The sequence below is a fragment of the Protomyctophum parallelum genome (assembly GCF_964188405.1).
Source record: "Protomyctophum parallelum genome assembly, chromosome: 20".
Taxonomy (NCBI): domain Eukaryota; kingdom Metazoa; phylum Chordata; class Actinopteri; order Myctophiformes; family Myctophidae; genus Protomyctophum; species Protomyctophum parallelum.
The window spans coordinates 11647062-11671674 of NC_139718.1; the positions used below are offsets into that span (position 1 = coordinate 11647062).

General features: G+C 40.0%; 2 protein-coding genes across 2 annotated transcripts; both read right to left on the bottom strand.

Moving 5' to 3' along the window:
- Positions 1-1841: 1841 nt before the first annotated feature.
- On the bottom strand, positions 1842-3056 carry acyp1 (acylphosphatase 1, erythrocyte (common) type). Its single transcript, XM_083791863.1, has 3 exons — positions 2972-3056; positions 2483-2573; positions 1842-2184 (listed from the first exon to the last, which is right to left on the bottom strand). Exons 1-3 carry the CDS (start codon positions 3019-3021, stop codon positions 1969-1971), a joined length of 357 nt encoding a protein of 118 aa, XP_083647989.1. The 5' UTR covers positions 3022-3056; the 3' UTR covers positions 1842-1968.
- A 3350-nt stretch (positions 3057-6406) lies between these two features.
- Positions 6407-20006, bottom strand: nek9 (NIMA related kinase 9). Its single transcript, XM_083791862.1, has 23 exons — positions 19353-20006; positions 18722-18899; positions 18575-18630; positions 18430-18500; positions 18135-18240; positions 16596-16727; positions 16373-16483; positions 15917-15981; positions 14634-14684; positions 13747-13939; positions 12825-12969; positions 12223-12423; positions 11853-11899; positions 11519-11680; positions 11292-11400; positions 11031-11192; positions 10479-10646; positions 10328-10381; positions 9934-10121; positions 9551-9712; positions 9013-9117; positions 8304-8357; positions 6407-8207 (listed from the first exon to the last, which is right to left on the bottom strand). Exons 1-23 carry the CDS (start codon positions 19536-19538, stop codon positions 8034-8036), a joined length of 2880 nt encoding a protein of 959 aa, XP_083647988.1. The 5' UTR covers positions 19539-20006; the 3' UTR covers positions 6407-8033.
- Positions 20007-24613: the final 4607 nt, after the last annotated feature.

Here is a 24613-nt window from a genome sequence, read left to right on the forward strand (position 1 = left end):
CTTGAAATGTACTGTAATTCTGCAAACTGTTAATAAATATTTCAATCAAAATCAATCAATCAAAGACTGTGCAGGCCCTGCTGGATCAACTTCGTTTCCTTTGTTATGTGGACATGTAGAGCCCTTTGAGACTAAAATTAATTAAGCACTAATAAAGTTCTATTCTTTAACATTAAGAACTAATACAACTTATATTCTTTAAAAATGCCTATTATGCCTCCAAAGGCCTTTTATGCCTGTATGTAAATTTAAAGCACTTAAAATATATGAATGGTTTTTCTCAGTGGAGTGCGAGACCCAAAATCCAGTATACGTATACAAAATAAATAAAATGCTACCATATTTTGGGATTTTTTTCTAAACTATTCTGAATATGTTTGACATAATCGTAGACAAATGCAAGTATTATGGAAAGGCTACAAGATTAAATCTAATAACTTTGTCATGTCTATAAAAAACCCCCAAAAAACCTAATAAAAAGGCTACAAGATTAAGGTGTTTGGAGCACAGGATCAACCTGCTGTGACATACGGTGACAGCATCATGCTGGACAGCCAGCCTGTGTCTGCTGTCTCTTTGTTGCTACGGCAATGTACATTTTGCACAGAAAAGACATTTTGCTAGAAGGACAATAAAGTCAGTAAGGTAAAGAATGTTCACCATTCAGCTGGACAATGATCCCAAAGCTCAGTCAAAGTCCTAAACTCTATCCTATTAGGACATTCTGCACATGTTCGCCTCAGAATAGGGACGGTAGGATTACTATAGTACTGGTTCCCAAACACTGTGTCGAGACCTATTTGTGGGTCGCAGACACATTTTTATGGGTTGGTTAAGTAAATATCCATTTATTTTTGTTTCCCTCAAGATTTTCTAAATGAACATTGTACAAAAAAAGAAATTCCAAAGAAATTCCATAAAGAATGTCCATCCATCGCCCAGGCGGTGGCGTCTGGGTACCCGACTGGTAATCCAGTCGCAGTGTGCCGCGGGTTCGACTCCCGAGCCCGACACGGCCTTTACTGCATGTCATCCCCCCATCTCTCTCCCGTTTCCTGTCAGCCTACTGTCTGTCCCTTCAAAAACCAATAAAAGGCGTAAGCCGCAAAAACATATGTTAGAAAAAAAAAAAAAAAAAGGCCATCCATCCATCTTCAACCGCTTATCCGTAGTCGGGTCACGGGGGCAACAGCTCCACCAGAGAACTCCAGACCTTTTCCAGAGCAACATTAGTAACTTCATCCTGGGGTGAGTCGATGTGATCCCTCCATCTGCGCCTTGGTCTGACCGGGGGTCTCCTCCCAGTAGGAAGGTGCCTAAAGGACCTCCCTAGTAGGAGACGCCCGAGAGGCATCCTAACCAGATGCCCAAAGTCCCGAACCACCTAAGCCTGCTCCTTTCCAGGCGAAGAATCAGCGACTCTACTCCGAGTCGTTCTCGCGTGACTGAACTTCTCACCCTATCTCTAAGGGAGATGTCAGCCACCCATCGAAGAAAACTCAATTCGGAAACCAAACTAGTGAAAATAGCAGATCTAGGCTACAAGCTCACAATGTGTCGCATCATTACGCGTTGTGAGCTTGTAGATCTTCTATTTTCACCGCTATTTATTAACCAGTCCTAGCATCCCGATTCCGGGGCAAACATTCACAGAAAATAGTAGATAATAGCTATACAAGCTCACGTCACAAGGCGAGCTTGCCTTGTAGATTGGCTATTTTTTACAAAGAGATTTGATGTAGATGGAAAAAACGAGCTGACCAAGTATAGAGCCCAAAAATGATGCATTTATTGATGTATTATTGCATTTAATTATATTGAATTATATTTATCCCCCCCCCCCCTTTCATTTTGGCTATTAGCCTACCGTATATTTAGGCTACTATAAGAACCATAACAGTCAGCAAATGTGATACAGTACATTCCATTCAATAAAAAAGAATAAATAAAAATAAATAAATAATACATCTAGCGAACTATTTTAAAGGTTGAATGATCAAGAGCTTGAATTTTCTTTTCATTCTTGAACTCTGCCTTTGTGATTTTTGAGCTTGGGCTCCCAGTGGATTTCAGCCATTCCTGCATCTGTTTCACCTTACAGCTTGGGCCTTGCATCTGCCCTTGAACGGTCCCCTCGTCCGTATTTTGCACCCAGCCAACCAAGCCTAGCTTTTTCGCTTCTGCCTAAAAAAATCAAACAAAGTGAATTAGACATAAAGATCATGACAGATGGACTTTTTCTGTCCTTTTTTCTGCTGAATTAAAGATGTCCCAATGACAAGTCAAAGATCTACAATCATATTTTAGTCCTGCTTTAACTCAATATAACGTGTGTGTGTGTGTGTGTGTGTGTGTGTGTGTGTGTGTGTGTGTGTGTGTGTGTGTGTGTGTGTGTGTGTGTGTGTGTGTGTGTGTGTGTGTGAGTGAGAGAGAGAGAGAGAGAGAGAGAGAGAGAGAGTGAGAGAGAGATAAGATAACTCACATGTGTGAATTTTCGGAAGAAGACCCCTTGCACTCTACCAAATATTTCATAATCTACTGAAATTAGGTCTTCCTCACAGGACATAATGGACCTAAAAAAAAGAACAACACAAAAACATGAATGATGTGTTTTTGCTGCTGGTGATATTATAATAATAGTGAGTGACAGTGTTATAAAAACTAATATCTGACCTAACAACCATGCACTGCACACAGCACAGGCTTAGCCCTAGAATCAATGGCTGTGACATACATCACATGTGTCATTGGAATACATACATGAAATGTATGTCATTGTAATATCACAGCCATAATCTAGGGCTAAACACAGGCTATGCTATGCAGTTTACATTAGCCATTAGCCGCCCCCTATATCAAATGACTCGAGTATACTGTATAGATCACTTCAAAAGCATCCCGAGCTAAAGAAAAATGACTTTGTATTAATTCATGAAACGATTATATTTCGCTACATAAAACAAATCCTTACCTAAATGTGAGGAGTAAGAACAGAGTAGTAAACTGTGTAATGATGACCATCCAGATCTTTCTGTCACTCTGACACTTCTGTTTGAAACATACGGGACTCTGCTACCGGAAGTGATACGTAGACCAATCAGAAGACGGCTTTAAAACGCCTTGTCTCTAGGCAACGAACGTCAACAACACAGGTTGCAGACGCAGTTCATAAGCAAGCAAGATTTATTTGTTATTCGGCACATTGCAATTAACAAAAACAAGTTTTGGTATTTTTTTCCTAATGAAAAACATTGGATTCCGTTTAACAGTGGACATGCAAGCTGAATTGTACAACTGAGAACAAGTGTCAGAGGGAGAGCTCAGAGCTGTAAGTAGATGAGAGACACTGCAATTGAATGGCTATTGCTAGCTACAAACTACCTACTTGAATATCTGTGACACAATTGTGAATGTATCTATAAGTTGACATAACTAACAACATTAATCACTTACAGCAAGCCATGTCACGTTATATAACGATATGTTATACTTTAGCTATTGAAAAATAGCAGATCTACAAGCTCATATTGCAGCACCAAGTGCCAAGCTATGAGCTTGTAGATCTGCTATTTTTGAAAAATTATATAAATGTGGCGTAAATCTTGGAATATATATTCTTTCAGAGCGAACATTTTTAACCCCGAACCCCATTTTCAGATGGGGTCGGCGGCTAATTACATATTTTTTTGGGGTCCTTGACATGAAATATTGAGCACCACTGATATAGAAACATAGGTAGGCCTATTTCAGAAAACTATCATGATTTAGAAGACATTTTTTAATTTTGACGTCAGGTTTTTAAGTGGGTTAAAACTTATTTTCTTTTGTAATAGGAGTGTTCCTGGAAAAACTCCAGCAGTCCCCAGAGTCCAAATAGGGCTCAAGTATCTCCTACCAATCCATGGAGCACCAGGGCAGCTTCATCTCGGATAACAGACACCAAGAGATGATGGGAAGTAAAAAATGGCAGCAACAGCAAACAGATGAGAGGTCTGATCAGTCACATTCTAGTCGTCAAAGGCAGCACAACTCCGTAAGACAAGTTTCCACAGAGGTACCAGTTCATAAAGCACACAGAGTAGACATGCCATTTCCAGTGAAGCCTGTTTACCACAGAAGAACTCTCTGCCTCGGAACACAAGGCTCACTCAATCCACATCAATTAGTAAAACCCTCTCCACAGCCAAGAGGTAACAATGAGTACAGTGGCAAAACCTGCAACAAAAAGCCCTTGGAATGTCCTTTATTGTCCAAACAAGGAGAGCTTCTTTCAAATTACAGAGATGTCCCTATATCCCAGCAGCCAAAAAGAGACTTGCACAGGTTGTCTACTGAAGAAGAAATACTTAACACAAAGGTTATGATGTACGAGAAGCTATGCCGAATTGGGGGTAAATTGAGAGAAAATGTCCAAAGGGAGAGAGCTGCCTCAGGTGAGGATATAATGAGTCAGAGGCACAATAGCGGACAACGAGAGCAGGACAAGGGAAGGCAGAAAGTGACGATGGCACCTCCTGCTGAAAGAAGGAGTAGAGAATCAGTCAGAGGCACAGAGATGTCCAGATATGAAAAGACACCAGAGATGTCCCGATATGAAAAGACACCAGAGATGTCCAGATATGAAAAGACACCAGAGGACTTGAGACGGCAGGGAAAGAAGGAGCAAGTGGAAAGGAACGGAGATAGGAATAAGAGTGTGCGTGAAGAAGAGTGGAACAGACGAGGAGGCAGAACAGAAGAGAGGGTTACTGTGAAGAAGCAACAGCCAACAAGAGACAGGAGAGCTGAAGAGGAAAGGGAAACAAAGCGCAGAGATGCGGAAGAACAGAACAGAAAAAGTAGTAGGGGGAAAGAAAAAAGTGAGGTAGGGGAAGGAACGAGAGATAATTCACACAGTGGAAGACAGAAAACAAAAGGCAGAGGACAAGCTGAGAGGATATCAGAGGAAGACGAGGAGGACACCAAGTTGAATGAGAGGAATCAGGACAGGTCACGGTACCACACCAACAGAGACGAGGTGGAGCACAGCCTCAGAGAGAGACCAGACACGTCCAAGCAACTTGTGCTTGTCCCTTGCGAAATCTGCAGTAGAAAGTTTATGGCTGAACGATTACAGAAGCACCTGACAGTCTGCAAAAAGCTTCAACAGTCTCAACGCAAAGTTTATGACATGTACAGTGCCAGGGCCAAGGGAACACAAAATGAGGAGTTCTTGAAGACCAACACAAGAAGCAAGACGCCAGAGGTATTGTTAGGCCAAGAAACTTTCAGCTGCAGTTATTGAACATACTGTATTACACTTTCTTTATATAGGCTATTATATATCATTTATTTAACCAGTGTAATACCACATTGAGATTTCAATCACTTTTCAAAGGGGGCCTGGCCAAGAAGGCAGCATAGACACTACATAATAGGGTCAAATTTAAAAACATATAATTTGTTTTCCATTTAATTCATGCCTTTTCAAAGGAAAAGCTCAACATTCAATCTTGATTCTTTTCCAGATGAAGAGCAAGCGGAGACAGAACCATCAGACCATGACCCAGATGACCCCCGACTACGTAGTCTACGTGACCTGCCCTCACTGTACACGCCGGTTTGCCCCAAACGCAGCAGAACGACACATCCCAATGTGCCAGAACATCAAATGTCGCCCCCCACCTCCCCGTTGTCGCAAATAGTGTTTTCGGTTATACATTTATCATTAATATGGTAAAGTTCAGTTAATTTAAGTTATGAACGCGCATTTTTTGTTTTTTATTTTGCCCCACATTCTTCTTTGGTGTGTTGTGTAACTTGTGTATGCCTCCATCAGCAATATTATTATTGTTATTATAGTCCGTTTGTCCATCTGTCTGTTTGTCTGGCCAGCCGGCAACCATGTCCCTAACGCAATGTCAGAAACACACACCTTGTGGAAATCATATATTTGGTGCAAATGTCTACTTTGACTCAAGGCTGAACTGATTAGAAGTAGTGAGTGGCCAAACGTTAAAGGTCAAGGTCACTGTGACTTCATGTCTGTTCCAATCTTGTGAAAGGCGATGTCTCCGGAACACGTCGAGGGAATTTCATTACACAACTAGTTGGTGCATGGAGGCATACACAACCATGATGTGGTATTACTAGTTTAGAAGCTATTTTAAGGTCAATATTGAATAGTACTATAGTTAATTTGTATTACATTAGTATCTTGCAATTGTCTACATCGCTGTAGTTTTGTCTATTAATGTTTCATGGTTATGTGTAATGTTCTGTTTGACTTCTGCGAACACCTGTTCATCCTGTACATTAAGTCAAATTCCTAGTACGCTATACTGTATATGCAAACACATCTGGCAAATGGCAATAAAGACATTTCTGATTGTGAACAACAATCAATGAATTTGACGCAAATGTGGGTTTTTTTATTTGTTTTTAATGAAAGCATAAAATAGCATAAAAGAACAATAAAATAATTTCTTTGAAATGGCGATCATTATAGACAACTGCAACATATACTCAATATTTGGTTTAAAAGGAAATGCTGAGGCTGAAAACAAACAGTAAAAAAAACATCCATACCGGTACATTGCCATACTTGCACTATATAGTTTTTTGTTTAAATGGGATAATGCACTTTGACCATGAATACATTTGCATTGTACTGAATGGAAACATTGCCAGAGTTCTAGTGTCTGGTATTACAGCTGTGAACCAAGACATGATAGCTTATAAAATACTGTTTCAAATTTATGTTTGATGTTTACACTCAAGCCTAAAACCAAATAAGACACTGAAAATTACACATGTGATTAATACTATGGTTTCACAAATGATGCAAAAAGGCCATACACATTTTTCAGAAACATACACAGGTACCAAAGACAAATAAAATTGTAAAAAACGTCCACACAGTACAGAAATATGGTTGACTACAATATACCATGTCTCACAAGGCACCATTTAGCACAGTCTAAGCATTATTTAAGTGTTCATACAACCATGTCACCAAGAAGACATAATTGATTTAAAACACTAATTAAGAATTTAAGGCAATGATAAAATGTGTCAGAAATTAGTCAGTAGTCTTATGCTTCACGTAAACGCCTTTTGTAAATATAGCAACATGCAAAAACGTTAATATTGGCAAAGGAAAGTTAAAATATGGCTTTGTATCGAAATAAGCTATATTTAATATCAATACAAGATGGTTTGTAAGTCTATACTGTATTTGGCATTTTGACTCATCACATTAATTGTAAATCTAAAATAAAGTGATTAAAAAGGTAATATTTTCACATGACGGCATTGACATGAATAATTAGATAAATGTGAACATTTTGTCGGTCACCCAAGCTTTTGTCATTCTTATAGTATGATACATTATTCTTATTTCAAGAGCCGAATATAATAAACCTACTCTGTATTAGCCTATATATATTAGTAAAAATGCTTCCCCTGCTATTTTGATATCCTGTTAAATTCACATTGCTAAGTAACACTAGTCAGATTGCCTGTCGCAGGTGTCAGGGTCACTTTAATTAATGTTGAATCCAGCCAACATCTGTCTGTGAAAACTACTGCATAGCCAGATCACTGCACCCATTTCTATAGTGTACAAACGTGACATACGTAAAAGTATTGTCTTACATATTTAAATAAAACATCATGCATTGAGTGTGTATGGTGTAACGCATTGTGAGTGGACATTAGCCTACCTTGTGTTAAGTAATATTTGAGTACTAAGTTCTGCACCTCATCTCCGACATCCCTAAAACATGACAACTTAGGGCTAATTTATACTGTGCTTCATGGCACTACCTTGTCACTCGGCGAAAACAACGGATTCTCAATAGGAAAAAACATGCGTTGTTATTCAAATCTGTCATTTTTGTCAAGCTACACGGCCATTCCGTATAAATTAGCCTTTAGTCCTGCCCAGACTGAAGCCCAGTCTCCACCACCCAACAGGCATATCCTGTGTGGTTTGACACGTGCAAAGAGCTCTGTCTTCTTCTTCAGTGATCAGAACATCTGCAGGTTTAAGCTCACGGACTAGCCCCTGCCGATCTGCCCCCATGGTTTGTAAATCCCCCTCCTCTTCCTCCACCATCATCAAGCGCACGACCCGAGCGGTACAGCCCGTTACTGTCCGATTCTCTCAGCGTTAGATTGCCAATGGCTGCCCAGAGCCTCTCGTTTTCCTTGAGTTGGTCATTTACCTGTTCAGAGCAAAAACACACATTCTATTGTCATACAGATAACACAAAATAGGTCAAATACGGCATTATAGTGGCATTTGAGAATGAACATCCCACCTGCTTCTCAAGCATCTGAATCTTGACTTCTTGACAACTGATTGTTTCTCGCAGCTGTAAATCAATAAGGCATAAACCTGTTAACTCAAACGTACTAGTTTGGGTGTTTACGTGTACACAATACACATGTCTCCTTTTAAACAAAACGCCTGTGGTCTCCGAGGCTACATACAAGCAAACACCAAAACCAGTGTTTGTGTGTGTGTGTGTGTGTGTGTGTGTGTGTGTGTGTGTGTGTGTGTGTGTGTGTGTGTGTGTGTGTGTGTGTGTGTGTGTGTGTGTGTGTGTGTGTGTGTGTGTGTGTGCATGCATGGCTCACTGTCAGAGAGAACTCTTATGAACGGTCACAGTACATAGTCATTATAAACGTTAACATTTTCATCTTTTAAATTTTATTCAAATTAAGTTCATCCCATGTAGTATAAGCATGATTATTACCTGTTTTGTTACATGTAGATATGTGTTTAATATACTGTCCAGACAGAGTACCAAACAAGCTGACAAACCGTAGCATTTTTCCATGATAAACTCTGCCATTGTTCAGACACTCGGAACAACCAGGCTTTTCACTCAAGATCGGTCAGAGTGCAGCCTGGATGCTCCCAGAGAGCAGTGTGTGCGCGAGCGTGTGTGTGTGTGTGTGTGTGTGTGTGTGTGTGTGTGTGTGTGTGTGTGTGTGTGTGTGTGTGTGTGTGCGTGTGCAACAGACCTGTGCTACGACACTGCTTGCTTTACAGCAAGACATGGATTCTCCTTTCCTACAGCCTCCAGTCTCCTCCAACCCATTGACCTTGTCACATTCCATCCGTTTAGTCTGTGAACAAACCCATGGATTAAGTGGAGAAATTAAACATTCTTAATCTTAACCCATTTAGGCCTGACGTCGAAATAATTAAAGAATATATGTTTAAAGTACAGAATGGGTTAATGCAAGTTGCACAGCCTACTGCAGTGGATGTGAGACATGGCCAAAGTATTTTTGGAGGTCCCCAGCCGACCCCTGGACTACTGTAACATATGGTGATTTCAATAAATGAAATGAAATATAGAACACTAGTATTATGGAAACATGTTTCTTTTACTGGTCTGATATAGTTGTCCAATTTACCTGTCTAGACTTAAGTTCAGACCTTCTTATCCAAATGTATTTATAAAATACTGACAGCTATACATGCAAAAGATTAAGGGTTACAATGTCATCTAGAAGATGAGAACATTATAAAAAACACCATGTGTGTTAATATTACAGAGAGGCCTTTGTCAATGGAAGCTGCTGCGGCTGCAGCAGCCTTCAGTTCCTGTAGCTCATCATAGGGAAGAGTCACACTGTCTTTGAATGAAGACAGCGGGTCTTTTGTGAAGCCGCGGGAATCCACAGGCATAGGTATGAACTCTGCATCTTGAAGTTCCTGGCAGGGAGAAACAGTGGACGATAGGCAGAGGTTAGAGACCATTATTCACATGGTGACATTCTACATACATCTATCATACTCAGCCAGGTGGTAACGTTTCCCCACGAGTGTGACATAAAGAGCAAAATGCCAGGTGTCAGAATCTGGCCAATTATTTCCCTGTGGATTGAATGAAGCTTTCCAATCTGGCAATATTCTGTGGTTATAGGGCAACGCACCTTTCTAAGCCAGAGGGGACAGGAGCTGTCCCCGGTCTGGTTTCCCAGTGACATCATAGAGGTGCCCCTGCGGAGGCCCTCGGTGTCAGCCTCCATTGTGCCCCCTAGAACCCGGTCACGACACGCTGTTGCTGCGCCCGGCTCCATGTCCATATCCACCGTGGATGTAGACGCTTCCTGGCCTGCTCCTGAATTATACGGAACCAGACATGTGCGAGCGGACGCGCGTGCGCGTCACACACACACACACACACACACACACACACACACACACACACACACACACACACACACACACAAATGCAGACTAAACTCAGAAGATTATTTAGCTCACAGAGAGAAGAATTTGCAGCAATACACAAAGTGGTGCTCATTGAAAATAATTTGCAATTACCTATTGAAAGGTTGCTACTGTTAGAGCGAATGGTCTTAGAGTTGAGAACTTTCTCTGTAAAGGGGAACAAAGGCAACTGTTTTTATTAAACAATAAGCTGCTAGCTGTGGCCAGCTTTCTGCAGTAGGGGCGAGTGGAGGTGATGTCTTACCCATTATGATAATGGTGTGCCATGCACGACACGAGAGGTCTGGAACATAATGAAGAGAACCAAAGATGGGCCTGGGTAATGCAGGGCAAACCTCTGAGCCAAAGCCTTTGTCAGCGGGCATCCCCAGGCGGCCATTTCCTGCATTTCCCCAGGCGAAGATCTGATTGTCTGCAAGGATGACACAGAAATAACTCGTATTGATCCAAAGACACTACTGTCACAGGGCCAAAATTATACCAAAAGAAACGAAACGATTATACCAAACTAAACACATTTTAACCTAGGGGAACCCTCACAGATTTCGGCCGCCTGATGACGGAAGTTATTTCCCAGACCGGATCAGAATCAGAGACTGATATTAACCATGTCAGAGTGTACTGCATTGTTGCTCTGGACTCTGGAGGCTACAGGGCCATCCATAGGACAATACAGTATTGAGAAACTTGTGTTGACCATTTTATCAATTTCATTGTTGCAAGTTTGTGTTAGCACACACACTAAAAGGTTGACATCGCCCCTCACAAAAAGAAAATAACATTATATCTATCTAACCCTCGATGGCTGCAATGGTGAAGCCGTCTCCACAGGACACTTTGGTCACGACCTTCCCTCCAAACGGTCCCACCAGGACCTGGACACACTGGTGTTTCTTGAAGTCCTTCACTCCCAGCTGGCCAAACTTGTTACAGCCGAAGGTGATCAGTCGACCCCGTTCTGAAAGGCCAAAGATCATCTGGAATTATTATTCATCACATCATAATGTGAGATAAAATATGTACTTTCCGAAAATAAAGAGACTCTCTTTTGCAATACCGTCGATAGCGGCAGTATGGCTCTTCCCCGGAGAGATGGCGAGAATCTTGAACCGGGCTAGTTGCTTTACCAAGGTCAGTGTGGTGGTATACGGGATCGCCTGGAAGCTCTGATGAAGCAGAAACATGTGTTTTAAGAATTGACTATTCTGACTTAATTGTTCATGGTTGTGACATGAATCTCTCTTAAAGAGATGGATTGATTGTAATTATTATATGACAAAGTACCTCTCCGGGGTGGTTCTTGAGGCCAGATATACCCTGGTTCAGGCCAAGCTTGTTGAATTCATTGTTCCCACAGGCCAAAACTTTCCCGGCCTCTGTCAAAAAGAAGGTTCCATCACTGCTGCATGACACAGAGGAAATGATGGCTCCTTTAGGGAGCTCCACCTTGACGGAAAAATGTTGACGGAACGTAGGACATCATAATGTAGAAAGAACAAATGTGATTAATATTGTCTTGGCTACACGTTTTTTCCTCTTTCTTTTTTCTATTTTTCTTTTCTTTTTTCCAATAAACATTATATAGCAACATAATAGCAATATGAACATGGTCTCTTACTTGCATCGGAGAAGAGAAATCATCCTCACATTCCAGGCCAAGACGCCCTGTGGCAGGAGATCATAGAAATCATTAAAAGTAGACCACCAACAGTCTGTGGGTCAGAACTTTCATTGTGCATCAAAAGGAATGAACACTGGCTCCATCTGCTGGTCAGTGCCAGTACCACAAAAACAGTGAGTTTGACAATCATTTGAAATCTGCAATTGTACATGCCGTTTTAATCACTTAAGTGAATATCTCATTTACAAGCTCATAGATCTGCTATTTGGGGTCATTTAAAAAATGTTTTAGATATATTTGGAATATTCTTGACTATAATAACATGCCCAAAATAGGGACTGCGGAAACAGCCCTGTCTGCTTTGTACCATGTTCTCCACAGCCCCAGGAGTATATATCTCCACTGTGAGTCAGGACCACCACGTGGTTGTCTCCACACGACACCCAGCGAACAGGCCGCTCCTCAAAGAACTCCAGAAGGACGGGCTTCAGAACCTCCATGCCCTCCTCATTCTCCACTCCGATGCAGCCATAGTAGTCTGATCCGAACATGTACATCTGACCCTCATCTGCAAACACACACACACACACACACACACACACACACACACACACACACACACACACACACACACACACACACACACACACACACACACACACTAGCCTTGTTTGATCAAATAAGATTGAACTCATTTTGCTGTATTTGCAGCTAGTGCTAGAATAAAGACTCCAGGGATAAGACAACACGGAAGTGTGTGTAGCCTGTAGTTTCATCGGCCCATGAGAATAAGGCTTAATTTATATATTGTTGTTTTGCAAGATAAAAAGCTATTTAGCAACCAAATATACCCTATTCATTCACCAGGGTCCCCCAGGGGAATATATTCAGTCCCCTAGCAGTAAAGAAATATTACTACTACACCTTTCTAATATTTTGTTGTCTACTTTGGTCACCATTCAGACTCACCAGTGACACAGGCTGTGAAATCAGCCCCGCAGGCCACCTGTTGGATGGCCTTCCCCTGCAGCTTCTCCACCTTCCTTGGCTGCCGGTACGAGGCCTGGTCTCCGTGACCTAGCTGGCCCACCATCTTGGTCCCTCCTTGGACATTCTGACAACAGAGAGCAGAGCAGGAGTTTGTACGATCAGTTTGTCATTCTATTTATACCAATGGTTCTCAAATATTTTCAAGGACCCCACAAATTGATATGTATGCCTCAGCCCCCGAACATTTTCATGAATGTTCGAAAATAGCTCAAATAACTGATCTACAAGCTCACAACGTGTCGCATCTTTGAGCTTGTAGACTGGCTATTTTCGCTATTTGCAAGAAGTTGTTAACCGTTGTAAACCCCTCAAGGAACCCTTTGGGTCCCAAGAACCACTCATTTATACCACCATACTAGCACTTATCCGTGTATATCTATCTCCCTGCTTTTAATGGTTAATGATGGTTGTATAATTGTGCCGAGCAGGGAGAAAAATATAGCAGAGCCAAACGCCAAGATAAAATGTTATACAGTATGCAGTATAGTATAGTATAGTATAGTATAGTATAGTATAGTATAGTATAGTATAGTATAGTATAGTATAGTATAGTATATACTATATAGTTCTTATTTTACACATGTTTCATGATAACTACTTTTTATGTATGTGATGTATTGCCATGCTATGGATTAAGAGCGTCTGCTAAATGCCTGGATTAAGAGCGTTTGCTAAATGCCTGGATTAAGAGCATCTGCTAAATGCCTGGATTAAGAGCGTCTGCTAAATGCCTGGATTAAGAGCGTCTGCTTAATGCCTAAATTGTAAATTGTAATTGTATAATAAATATTTGTTCAATCTATTTGTGAGATATCTGACTGAAATGGGTCAATTCACTCACAGCCCAGGTGTAGAGCTCTTTTTCCACTGTAACCACTGCAAAGTGGCTCTCTCCAGCACACACATGCTGGGCAATGCTTCCCCCTTTGAACGAGTCCATTTTCTGTGGGGTGAACTTCCCCCCGCCCCAGAAGTACACCTCCCTGGAGCGGGTGGTCACCACTGCAACAGGGCTCTCTGTCGCTGTGCTCAGCCTAAAATGCAAAAAGAACATTTCCCATAAAGAAACAAAACACAACACAGTGTAAATGTTGACTAGTTAACAGTGTTGGGGAAGTTATTTTCAAAATGAAATATATTACATATTACTTTAAAAATACATAATCTGTAAGTAATGTGTTATATTACTACATTATTCCCTCAAAACAGCCTCAAATTAAGTGCAAAGGGACTAGACTTATTAAATGGAAGAGAGTAGGCTATATGGATTATCAATACCACAATAATGTTGTTAGTATTACAATGCTATTTTAGAAGCCTACAGTTCATGTCATGATGAAACACACATATTGGTTGCAAATGGTAGACAAATGAATTCATTACAAGCTTACAAAGTATAAATAAGTGATTCTGAAAGCAATGTGTTACTTCTTACTTGTTATACTGGTATTAACAATAATAAATTACACAGTTTGTAAAAGTAATGATATACTAATGCAAGACATGTTACTGTTACTAATCACTCAATCTGTCAGCACCACTGCCCGAAACATGTAGTATTGTTGTTAGTAGAAATAAACACAGAAGCACCCGGGAGGAAGTGGACTAAGAAAAGCCCTAACTCAGAAGCAAAAATACTGAATGGGTTCCCAGATTGTGTTATTATTATATAAAGTGTTGCAACTGATTATCCTCAACACTGACGGTCCAATGTAAAAGTCAACTTACTTTGGTTTCTTCATTGCAGAATTAAGCAAGGCAACTCGTTCCTCTAGCTCCCTGCATGAGGGATTGATGACAGACAATCAGCATGTCAACATTATCAATTGCAATTTCACTACATTTTCACAGTTAATATGATTGTCTAAATCACATGAGGGATTGAAAACCTATTAAAAGGTAGTTTAAGTGTTATTTTAAAGTTTCAACCTCATGTCTCATTCAGATAGTAATCATTTCTGTAGTAGTGCGTGTTCAGTAATAGGGGGTCTCCCTGTCTCTCCAGCTCTGTAAAGGGCCACTTCACCACTTTTCATATAATTGGTCCTCACTAATGTTCATGATAAAATTATTCAGTTTAGTTTGACTTTATTTTGATCCAGCACCCAGCCTATAGGTATTTATGTGCGTGTCCTTTTTGACTGTTTGTTCAGCCTCCCCTACTACATGATAAAATACCACACATTATTTCTACTCAGTCTGTGTCTCATAGGAGGCCTGTGGGCAGTTCAGAAACCCGCCCACCAGTGACATCATCGTAAGGCAGTTTTTTTTATAAACATTCATTTTTTTAAATTTAGATTTAGATTTTTATTATCGTGAGAACGATGGCTTCCATTATCGTATTGCAACTTTTCAGGAATAGAAAGCCTGCAGTTTTGAATAGCTTGGATTTCCCATCGATGATGTTACTGGTGGACGGGTGCCCACAGCACTCCCATGAATGAGACAGACAGAGTAGAAAACAATTGTGGCATTTTATCATGAACATTCGTGAGGACCAATTTTATGTGGTCCTTAATGAACAGAAAATAACTGTTCAGGCGGATTGCCAATTTCATCCAATCGTTTGAGTGTACATATTTATCAGCTTAAATTTGATAGAGTTCGAGTTCCAATTTTGTCTGCTCATTTCTTTGTGTCATTACTTCCAATGTCACTTGTTTATCCTGTATCCTGGATATTGGATAAGTTCTCCCTCCTGATTCGATGCTGAGCGAGCCGCTAGGCCGACTGAGCAACATTCAAATTATGTCCCGATATGGACAGAATCGTAACTCATATCCCCCCAAGTCCCACGAGACGACCGACGAGACGTCAATCTTTTGCCATTTTGGGAGCACTTATTTTAACATAAACATATCACTTACTATCGACCAAGATGAAATAATGTGCAATGAGCTTCAGTGATTTGGTACAACCAGTGTACAAACACTCATGTAAAGTGTGAATATTCTGCAGTGCAGCTTGCCATTATGTTAACCACATTCTCTCCCTGGCAACCAACTTACTGTTTGCAGGAGGAAATGATCGGCTGGTCCAGAATTTCATCCGATGTGGGTCTCTGCACAGGATCCTGGGAGATGAATCCATCAGTCACTTTAGTCGGGGTGCAACAGTTCAACCAACTAATTATTAAAATATAATCTATGAAATATAGAATTTTCATAAATAGCAAGCTACAAGCTCACACAACGTTGTGAGCTTGAAGATTGGCTATTTCCCCCATATTTGCCCTTTTTGCACCATCATACTACGGCATATAAAATTGTGGTTAATTGTTTGGTTCTCTGGTTTCTGGTATTGGTATCTCCAATAAACATGCTTATTGATTATTAAATTAAACACTTGTTAGGTTAACTTTTGTGAAGCATTATGTTAAACATCAGCATTAGCTCATGGCATGCATTGGGCCATTCATTTCTCTAAAGTCTGATAGAGGACATTTGCCCTTTCTCTTCACTCACTTGATCTAGGCACTTATATACCAGCTTGATAAGTTCAGCAGAATAAACGTTAGAGTCCACTTCCATAGTCCAGTTGCCTTGGACTATTTTCACACACAGGTTTAGAGGATTCTGGATGGACACAAACAGGACAATGTTAACGTTATAACAATGCCAACAATAATTTTGACGTGATTCTATGAAATTGTCTGTCTCAAACTCTACTAACAAATAACAAACCTACCGTGGCATCAAATGTTCTCGTTAGAGCCATGATTTCAAAGATGACACAGCCCATGGCCCAGATGTCTGATTTGAAGTTGTACTTCACACCCTGGCACAGTTCAGGTGACATGTAATATGGGGTTCCCACACACTAAGAAGACAAAGAGAAAGCAAAAATAATAATTAAGCAAATTCACTGCAGCCTCATATAGTCCCTCTGACTTGCTCTGTTGTGGTCCTCATCAGACCAGAATAGCACCAAGCCGAGGTCACAGCAGACAATTAGAAACAGACACTTCTAATAATATGTCTCCCATCAGATGGTGTTTCTACATAATATGGTCGTGATTTAGCCTGGTTCAACCACTCCCCCTTGAAACCGTAGGGGTGTCACAATTCTCCAAATCCAAGATTCAATTTTACTTTCAACTTTAACTTTGTAAACTGCAGAAATAAGAAGAGTTCTCATCCTGGTGGCTTTTTACAGGACAGTAAACTGAAGCTGTATCCAGTATCCTTCTGCCATCTAGTGGCTCTTCTTTTAACTGCAGTGTGCACAGTGCACATCAAATAACAACCATTATTCAAGCTCTTGATACTAGCAATTTGACTCAGTTTGATGGATAATTATCAATTTCAATAGATTTTCATGACATCCCTATGGTATAACAATTAAACTGTGCAACAATCACTTAGCCCTTCACATTATACTAAACAACTTGTACCTTGTGACATCACGCCTCGTGAGTCGTGACACGTCAAACCACCATATATGGTGACGCTCCATATATGGCCGACGCTCCATATATGGCCGACGCTCCATATATGGCCGTCTCCATTTATGAAGATCACGACACTGACCTCATCAAACCCTGGATAGCCGTACACGGAGAAGACTGGATCATCACCTAGATCTGCATGTAGCCAGCCAGCAACTCTACATCTGACCTCAAACCTCAAACTCTTAGATCTCCATATATGGAGCTGACCTGTTCTGACATTTGATTCCATATTCTGATCTGACCTCATCAAACCCTGTACACTCAAGACACACTCCATATATGGCCAGTACAGAATTCATTCCATAATATGTTGATCTGACCCCCCATGCCAAAGCGCCAGCGACAGTTTGTTTGATTGATTGATAACCCATTCCACATGTTTTATTGTGTATACTTAAATTATCTTTTTAATACAAAATTAAATTAAATTAAAAGATAAATATGTTTGTACAGGGGTACAAACATATGTGGGTGCAGGGGTTCAGTGTCATGCTCTATGGCTGCCATGTTCGTTGTATGTGTCGTGCTATATAAATGTTCCATTTACCATTTTAATGGTAGTGGCAAAGTGGCAAACGTTCTGCAAAAAAAGCAGATCTGAAAACTCACAATCATGATAGAACATTTTCGCTACTTGACATTCAATGAATTTACAGTATATAGGGCTTGAGTGGATAAGCCCACACACAGCTCTGCGCCTGACGTCCTAACAACAACAACAAAAATGACTTATTTTCCTTGCTAATATGGGCATTGGGCAACAAATAAAAACGTACTGTCTCAGCCATGGCAAACTGGGAGTCGAGCTTCTTTGCAAGTCCATAATCACCCAACTTGATGAGGTCAGTCTTTGTCAAGAAGATATTGAGCGTTTTGATATCCCTATGAGATAAGGGAAAGGGAAGGGACAGAAAACATAGTGGTACCACTGCCAGGCCAAAATACTGTGGGCTAAGTCACAAAATAATCAGTCAGCTATCCTAACAACAACATAAGAACTAACACAACTATAAACATTACCATAATAATATAATAAAAGTATATTAAAAGTCCAAACTTAAAGCAGTTTACCTGTGCAGGATCCCAGCCTTGTGAATGTGGGCCACGGCTGAAACAATCTGATACAGGTACCATATGACCGCCTGAGAACAATAAGATCAATGATGAAGACATATTGTATTACCAAGCATTGATGTGTAAAACACCTACAACATACCTCCTCAGAGAAAAGCACTCCCTTCTGTTGGGTGATCTTTTCATACAGATTTCCTCCTGAAAGGGAGCAGTCATACAATAATTATGACACTTGTGTGAACCAACGTTCAAACCAATCGGTCAAATAAAGCCGAGATATGTTTCATACCATTGCAATATTCTAACTCGATGAGTAGGGTGTTCTTATCCATGAAGTGGTTGAAGTAGGCTATGATGTTGTTGTGTTGGAGGATGGACAGGATGCTTATTTCGTTCATAACATCTCTGCGCTCCTTCTCCGAAAGGCAGTTCAGATCCACCTCTTTCCAAACCACCAGAGAGTTGTCCTGGGAACATCACATAGAAGGAATGTCTGATATTTGTATAGTAATAATAGACTAGTAGTGCACACGTGTACTGTAAATCATCACCATCAATGTATCCAAGTGTAACCCACAGTGTACAAATTAGTGCACTCTCAGAGTTAAGATTACAATTAGGATTTCACTGTGTAGCCTACATACAGCCAGCCTGTCTGTCTTTCCATTGAAGGGAGGTATTGAGGGTGTCATTTATCTCGCTCTGACACAAGAATGTCTCACAAGGTTATGGAACAGAAAGCCACTGTAGTTGTCAGAAGCAAAATCAGTCACAATAACACATGACATTCTTATTTGGAAAATAATAGAACTTTATTATCCAACCACAGCTAGAAAAATCACAGTGGCCTGATTTACAATATACAGTAGCCTATTTCGTGATACAGATCATTATGACTGATCAAACTGAATTATTCGTACCTCTGTTCTCCTGTAAAGGGTCGCTTCCCCAAACGACCCTCTCCCAAGAATCCGGATAGGAATGTAATGCAACTTTTCCTCTTCGCCGCTGTAAGTAGCAGGCGTGGATCGTCCACTGGCGACCGAATCACTACCCAAATCTGAATTTAGCGACGCATAATGTCTCTCATAATCCTCAAGTGACATTTCTGCATAAACTCTGCAACACTGGTTATGATAAACAAGGCCTAAATGGCAACTATTCTTGAAAACAACAGCAACACTATTAGTCGCATACACGCGTGTATAAAAATGTCAATTCTATTCAGTAAAATCGCTGTTTTCTATGACATAAGCACAGCATAATGCGTTCAAGTCTCACGAAGAACAATAAAAGTAACCGTAACAGTTACAATGTTGCCACCGCACTTTAGGAAGTCGCATGCAGACCATTCGAGCTCATCCCGTTCGAAACATTAACATTGTTTATACGCAAAATAATAAGCCCTGTGTACTGTCACGTACTGACAACGCAAACCCAGATAAAGTTACTGCTGACAGAAATAGACAAATAGTGGTTTAACTAGATTACGTTGACTTTTCTGACCGCACAGATACCAAGTTTAACGCAAGAACGTTACAGTGAAAGTCCACCGCAGTACAAGAAAGACTCCATCTTTTCTATTTCCATGCACAGACCCGGAAACACTCAGATTACACTGCATCATAATTATGCATGTAAACTTCATCAGCAGGAGAGCGTTCATATTTTGTCTGACGAATTTCGTTTACATTGTACAAAACAAATTAATTAATTATTTGAATTAGCCAAATAATTAAGTGTGGTTAAAATATAGTTTATTGCTGTCCATGGCAGTATGATGTATGAATACTTAAGTAAACCAAATTGTTGAACAATTTCTATAAGAAGGGTGGCGAATAGGAATAGTGTAAACCATTCTCGGGTCCATGGTAACCCCAGGGCGCAGGGGCCAGGGGTCCTTGAGAGGTTTATTGGTTCCATGAGGTCCCCAGCGGATGATATCTGCTAAACCAGTGGTGGAAAGTATACTCCTTTAAAAAAATCTACTGTTATACTGTTATAAAGTAGGCTATAGCAGAGGCCATCAATATGTATATACATGGTCTTGTGCATGGCACATTTTAGATTTTCTTTATTTACACATGCTATTAACCATAAATAATACAGATTACAGTTTCACTGTAAACAGTCCTAATTCTGAGCCAAATATTAGACCAAGAACACCATCGAACCAAATCTAAAACATCTTTATATAGCTCATGTATATGTTGTTATTATTATTATTATTATTTCCTTGACATTTCCCATGATGAAGTCAATATAATTTATTAAAAAATACCAGCTTGAAAAAAGTAAGGGGTGCATAAAATTCATGGGGATTTAAGGGTGCATGTTTGGTTAAGCTAGAAATTAAGGGGTTTTGATCATCTTCACATGCATGGTTTAGAGATGAGAAAACCCTCCAAACCTCAAAAATCAACTAAATTACCTCTACAACATAGCCTACTTTAAATTGTACTAAGTTAAATTGTACTAAATATTTCTTCCTTCCATTTTATGTCCCACATATACCATCACCTATATATGCAGTTGTGTGCTAGTGGTCCCCGAAATACATGAAACAAATAATACAAATAATAACTACTTTTATAATGTTTATTTGCACAAACATTATTATTATTTTGTTATATGATTGTCACAAAGGAGGACATCCCAAAATAACAAGAAACATTCCAATGGAAATGGCAAGGAATCTCTTGCAAGTCAGAATAAAAAAAAAAAATCCTTCCCCTTCCCTTTCTTTTAACACTTTCTCTGTGTCTCTGTCCTCCCATCTCTTCAATTTGATTCGGTATAGTTCCTTCCTCAACTCTTTCTTCTCATCTTTCACCTTTTCAGTCCACATAAAGTATCCTCCTGAGTCCTTCCGTGTCTCTGTTGTGATGAACAAAAGCCTGCATGGGTCAGAGTGGGTCAGGTTTGCATGGTGACATCTGCTAATTGTCCTGGTGGGCCTGCCTCCCTCGTACTTTCAATACCAGTCCCTCCGTGGGCATCTATTGCTGGGAGGTCACTGGCAGCTGGCACTTTACACTATCTTTATGGCTTACGACATGGTTATTTACCCCCTACCCTGCCCCATACCGCCCCTCGGCTCTACCAAGGAGTCCAATGTTGAGGAATTGGCACACTTCAGTGATTCATGAACTAATGTATCGCTTGCCTTACATGCATGGATCTGACTGAGGCTGATACTCTCCTTTAAAAAAAATCTACTGTTGGTTTATAAAGTATAGCTGAATGTTAGTCTCCAGGTTTCCTTCAGAATATGTATGACACTTATTTACTACAACACTGGCAAATGATAGGAGTCCATATAGGTTTTTAAATGTTTTATTTGCAACAACCTATACCAAACTCCATTTGAACTCTCAGAGTTACAGATCTGTTATGGTCATTCAGGGCTATATAGCTCTTTAAGTGGTAATATTATTGTCTACTCATTTTCTGTCTGTGGCAAAACAAAATATATATTTTGACAAAAATGTCCATAAACCAGCAAGCATGCATGGCGATGACCCTGTAGGCTATACATTAATCTCAGGTCACACATCTGTAGGTCTGCTTTATGAAATAAAATGTAGAGAAGCTATACTGTATAACTATTTTTGCTTGTTTTGTTGAGTTTTTTATTATTATTAATTTATTGTGCTGCATTGTAGGCATAACTTTTTATTTTCTATCTATTTTGTTTGAGCTTATCTCTTATCTCATTTTTATTCGATTTAAATGTCCTTAATTTCATACAGTTTTTTTCTTTTCTTTTGGATCTTATAATGTTAAAAAAGCACTTAGAATTGCCTTGTTCTTAAACTTGCCTCTATCAAACTCCTTAAATTAAAATAGCCTTTTTGGAGTAGTGCACACAGATCTTCAGTGTAGATTGATTTATTTGTGACGTATGAGAGTGTACAAATGGACCCTTGTCTATTTGGTTCCATTTGTACACTCTCAGAGAAGTGAAGACTCAGGAGTTTACTGTGCATGAATTCCATTAAACCTTTATTTTGTGTTGGTAGGCCTAATGATTATAGGCCTATTTTGGATTAACTTTGAAGCACAATCAGTTAAGCTTCAACTCAGTTTGAATGTGTCTAGATCACTGCTGCTATAGCCTAAAGTTGACAAACACCCATATAGTGGTTAGCCTATAGTGAGCAACTGGTTCTAGTCAAATAAAACGTTGACATGCTGCTGTGCGTGTAAATATTACAACTCTTTAATTGTGGCACATGGGTGGCACAGTGGGGAAAAGTAGCCACTGATCAGATGGGCAATTACTCCAATAAACTTGTTAGTGGGATTCAATAAACCAAAGTGCTTTGTGATTATATTACACTTACACTTATATTACACGACCAATGGAACTATTGTCATTCTATTCAGACGCAAAATGAGGAGCAATAGGAGCCCATAAATTAACATCACAATGAGCGTTCACGTGTCTTACCACCGTAACGTCTCACATTTGCAAATAATGACAAGACAAACAACAAAAAGCTACATGACTGTAAAGAAAGGGGAACATTTTAACCAGATGCCCAGCAATAAATAACAGAACAGTGTATCCCCAGCAGAGCGCGCGCATTAGCATTTTTAAGAGCCCTGCGCTGCAGGGGTTCTATGAGGCCGGAGCGTGTTGTGTGTTTGCGCTGGAAGAGAGCTCGTGCAATTGTTTCGCACAGCATCTGCATAATGGTTCACTCACTCACTGGTGAAAGTTTTTTTTAAATGAAAATGTAAATGATATGTGTGTGTGTGCTGGACGTGTAGCTATAAAAGTCTGGGCACATCGGCAGTGTGACAGAGAGGAGCGAAAGCACACTGCATGCAGGACTCGACCTCACTCACTGTTTCTTTCGTTTTCACAAGAAATTAAGATGCAGTTTTACAATTTACCAAATAATATCATGAAGCAAACAGCTTTTTCTGTTGATGATATATTGGACCCCGCAAAATTTACACAAAGACAACGATGGACAACGGCAGTCGAACTGGCAATGGCATCAGGTAAATAGCAATAATGCAATAGGTGTATTTTTCTGTTTCATGGAGTGACCCGTTCCTTAATTACTATCACTTCCAAAATGCAGAAAAGCCAGTTTTCTATTTTTATTGGCACCAACATAGCCTGGCAAGTGGCCTACTCAAGAAGATCATGAATGGGCTATGGGCCAGAGGATTGATTTATTAATATTATAGTAGCTTAATGCATGAATATGCATGTTTATCACTTTAATATTGCAGCATGGTAAAGGTGGGGCTGTAGCTGTACCTGTATATATGTTTTGTATTCATCAAAATCTTCAAAGTGACAATGCTGTCAAAACAATTGTATATACTGGAGCAAAAAAAGAGCCTACAATATTTGCCTCTGAAAGTATAAGTATAAAGTAGCCTATCAAAAAGTAGGCCTACTACAGAATTGTACTTAAGTAGGCTACAGCTAGTGCTACTCTTTTACAGTTAGATTTTTTTTTAATCTACATTGTTGAGGGCATAAGAATCAATTAACACAACCACTGCTACTGTACATTACTTGAAGCCGCATATAACCTGATGTAGACCTGGACAAAACGTGAAATGTTAGTTTGTCCCATCTTTAACACAATATACATTTTATTTCTTATAGGTGCAGCTCCAAGTCAGAAAGATGAACCATGCATATCCGGCACCAAACGTCACAGTTCAGAAGAAGATGTGCCCTCGGAAAAGGCTTCCTCCAAATGCTGCAGAAATGTTGAAAGATCATCTGCCAAGATTCGTCGGATCCGCACAGCATTCTCATTGGAACAGCTCCGAATGCTGGAGTACAGTTTCCAGAACTGTCACTACCTGTCTGTGATCGATCGCATTACAATTGCCTCTACCTTAAACCTTTCTGAGACCCAAGTCAAGATATGGTTCCAGAACAGACGCACAAAGTGGAAGAAAGACGGGGGGAAAGAGTCACCGGAACCAGAACTGTACCAATACGACTTCACACATTCATCACTTCCAGTCATCTACTCACCATCAATCTTGTCTTATAATCATCTTTACTGTCAACAGCGCTCACCAATTCAGCGGCTTGCATCATCATTGGGACCTTATCACCATTTAGGCTACTGAGCATGATTCTCTTACCATAATGACTGAGGAAAAAACAATGTAACATGGAAAAAAGTGTATATTTATT

Excerpts from the sequence above, each read along its gene's own strand:
- acyp1 (XM_083791863.1), bottom strand. The coding sequence starts at position 3,021 with ATGGTCATCATTACACAGTTTACTACTCTGTTCTTACTCCTCACATTT. Across the intron at positions 2,574-2,971 it reads TTCTTACTCCTCACATTTAG|GTCCATTATGTCCTGTGAGG; the intron begins GTAAGGATTTGT and ends TCTTTTTTTTAG. Across the intron at positions 2,185-2,482 it reads TCTTCCGAAAATTCACACAT|GCAGAAGCGAAAAAGCTAGG; the intron begins GTGAGTTATCTT and ends TGATTTTTTTAG.
- nek9 (XM_083791862.1), bottom strand. The coding sequence starts at position 19,538 with ATGTCACTTGAGGATTATGAGAGACATTATGCGTCGCTAAATTCAGAT. Across the intron at positions 18,900-19,352 it reads CCCTTTACAGGAGAACAGAG|GACAACTCTCTGGTGGTTTG; the intron begins GTACGAATAATT and ends TGATGTTCCCAG. Across the intron at positions 11,401-11,518 it reads TCAAGAACCACCCCGGAGAG|AGCTTCCAGGCGATCCCGTA; the intron begins GTACTTTGTCAT and ends CTGCTTCATCAG.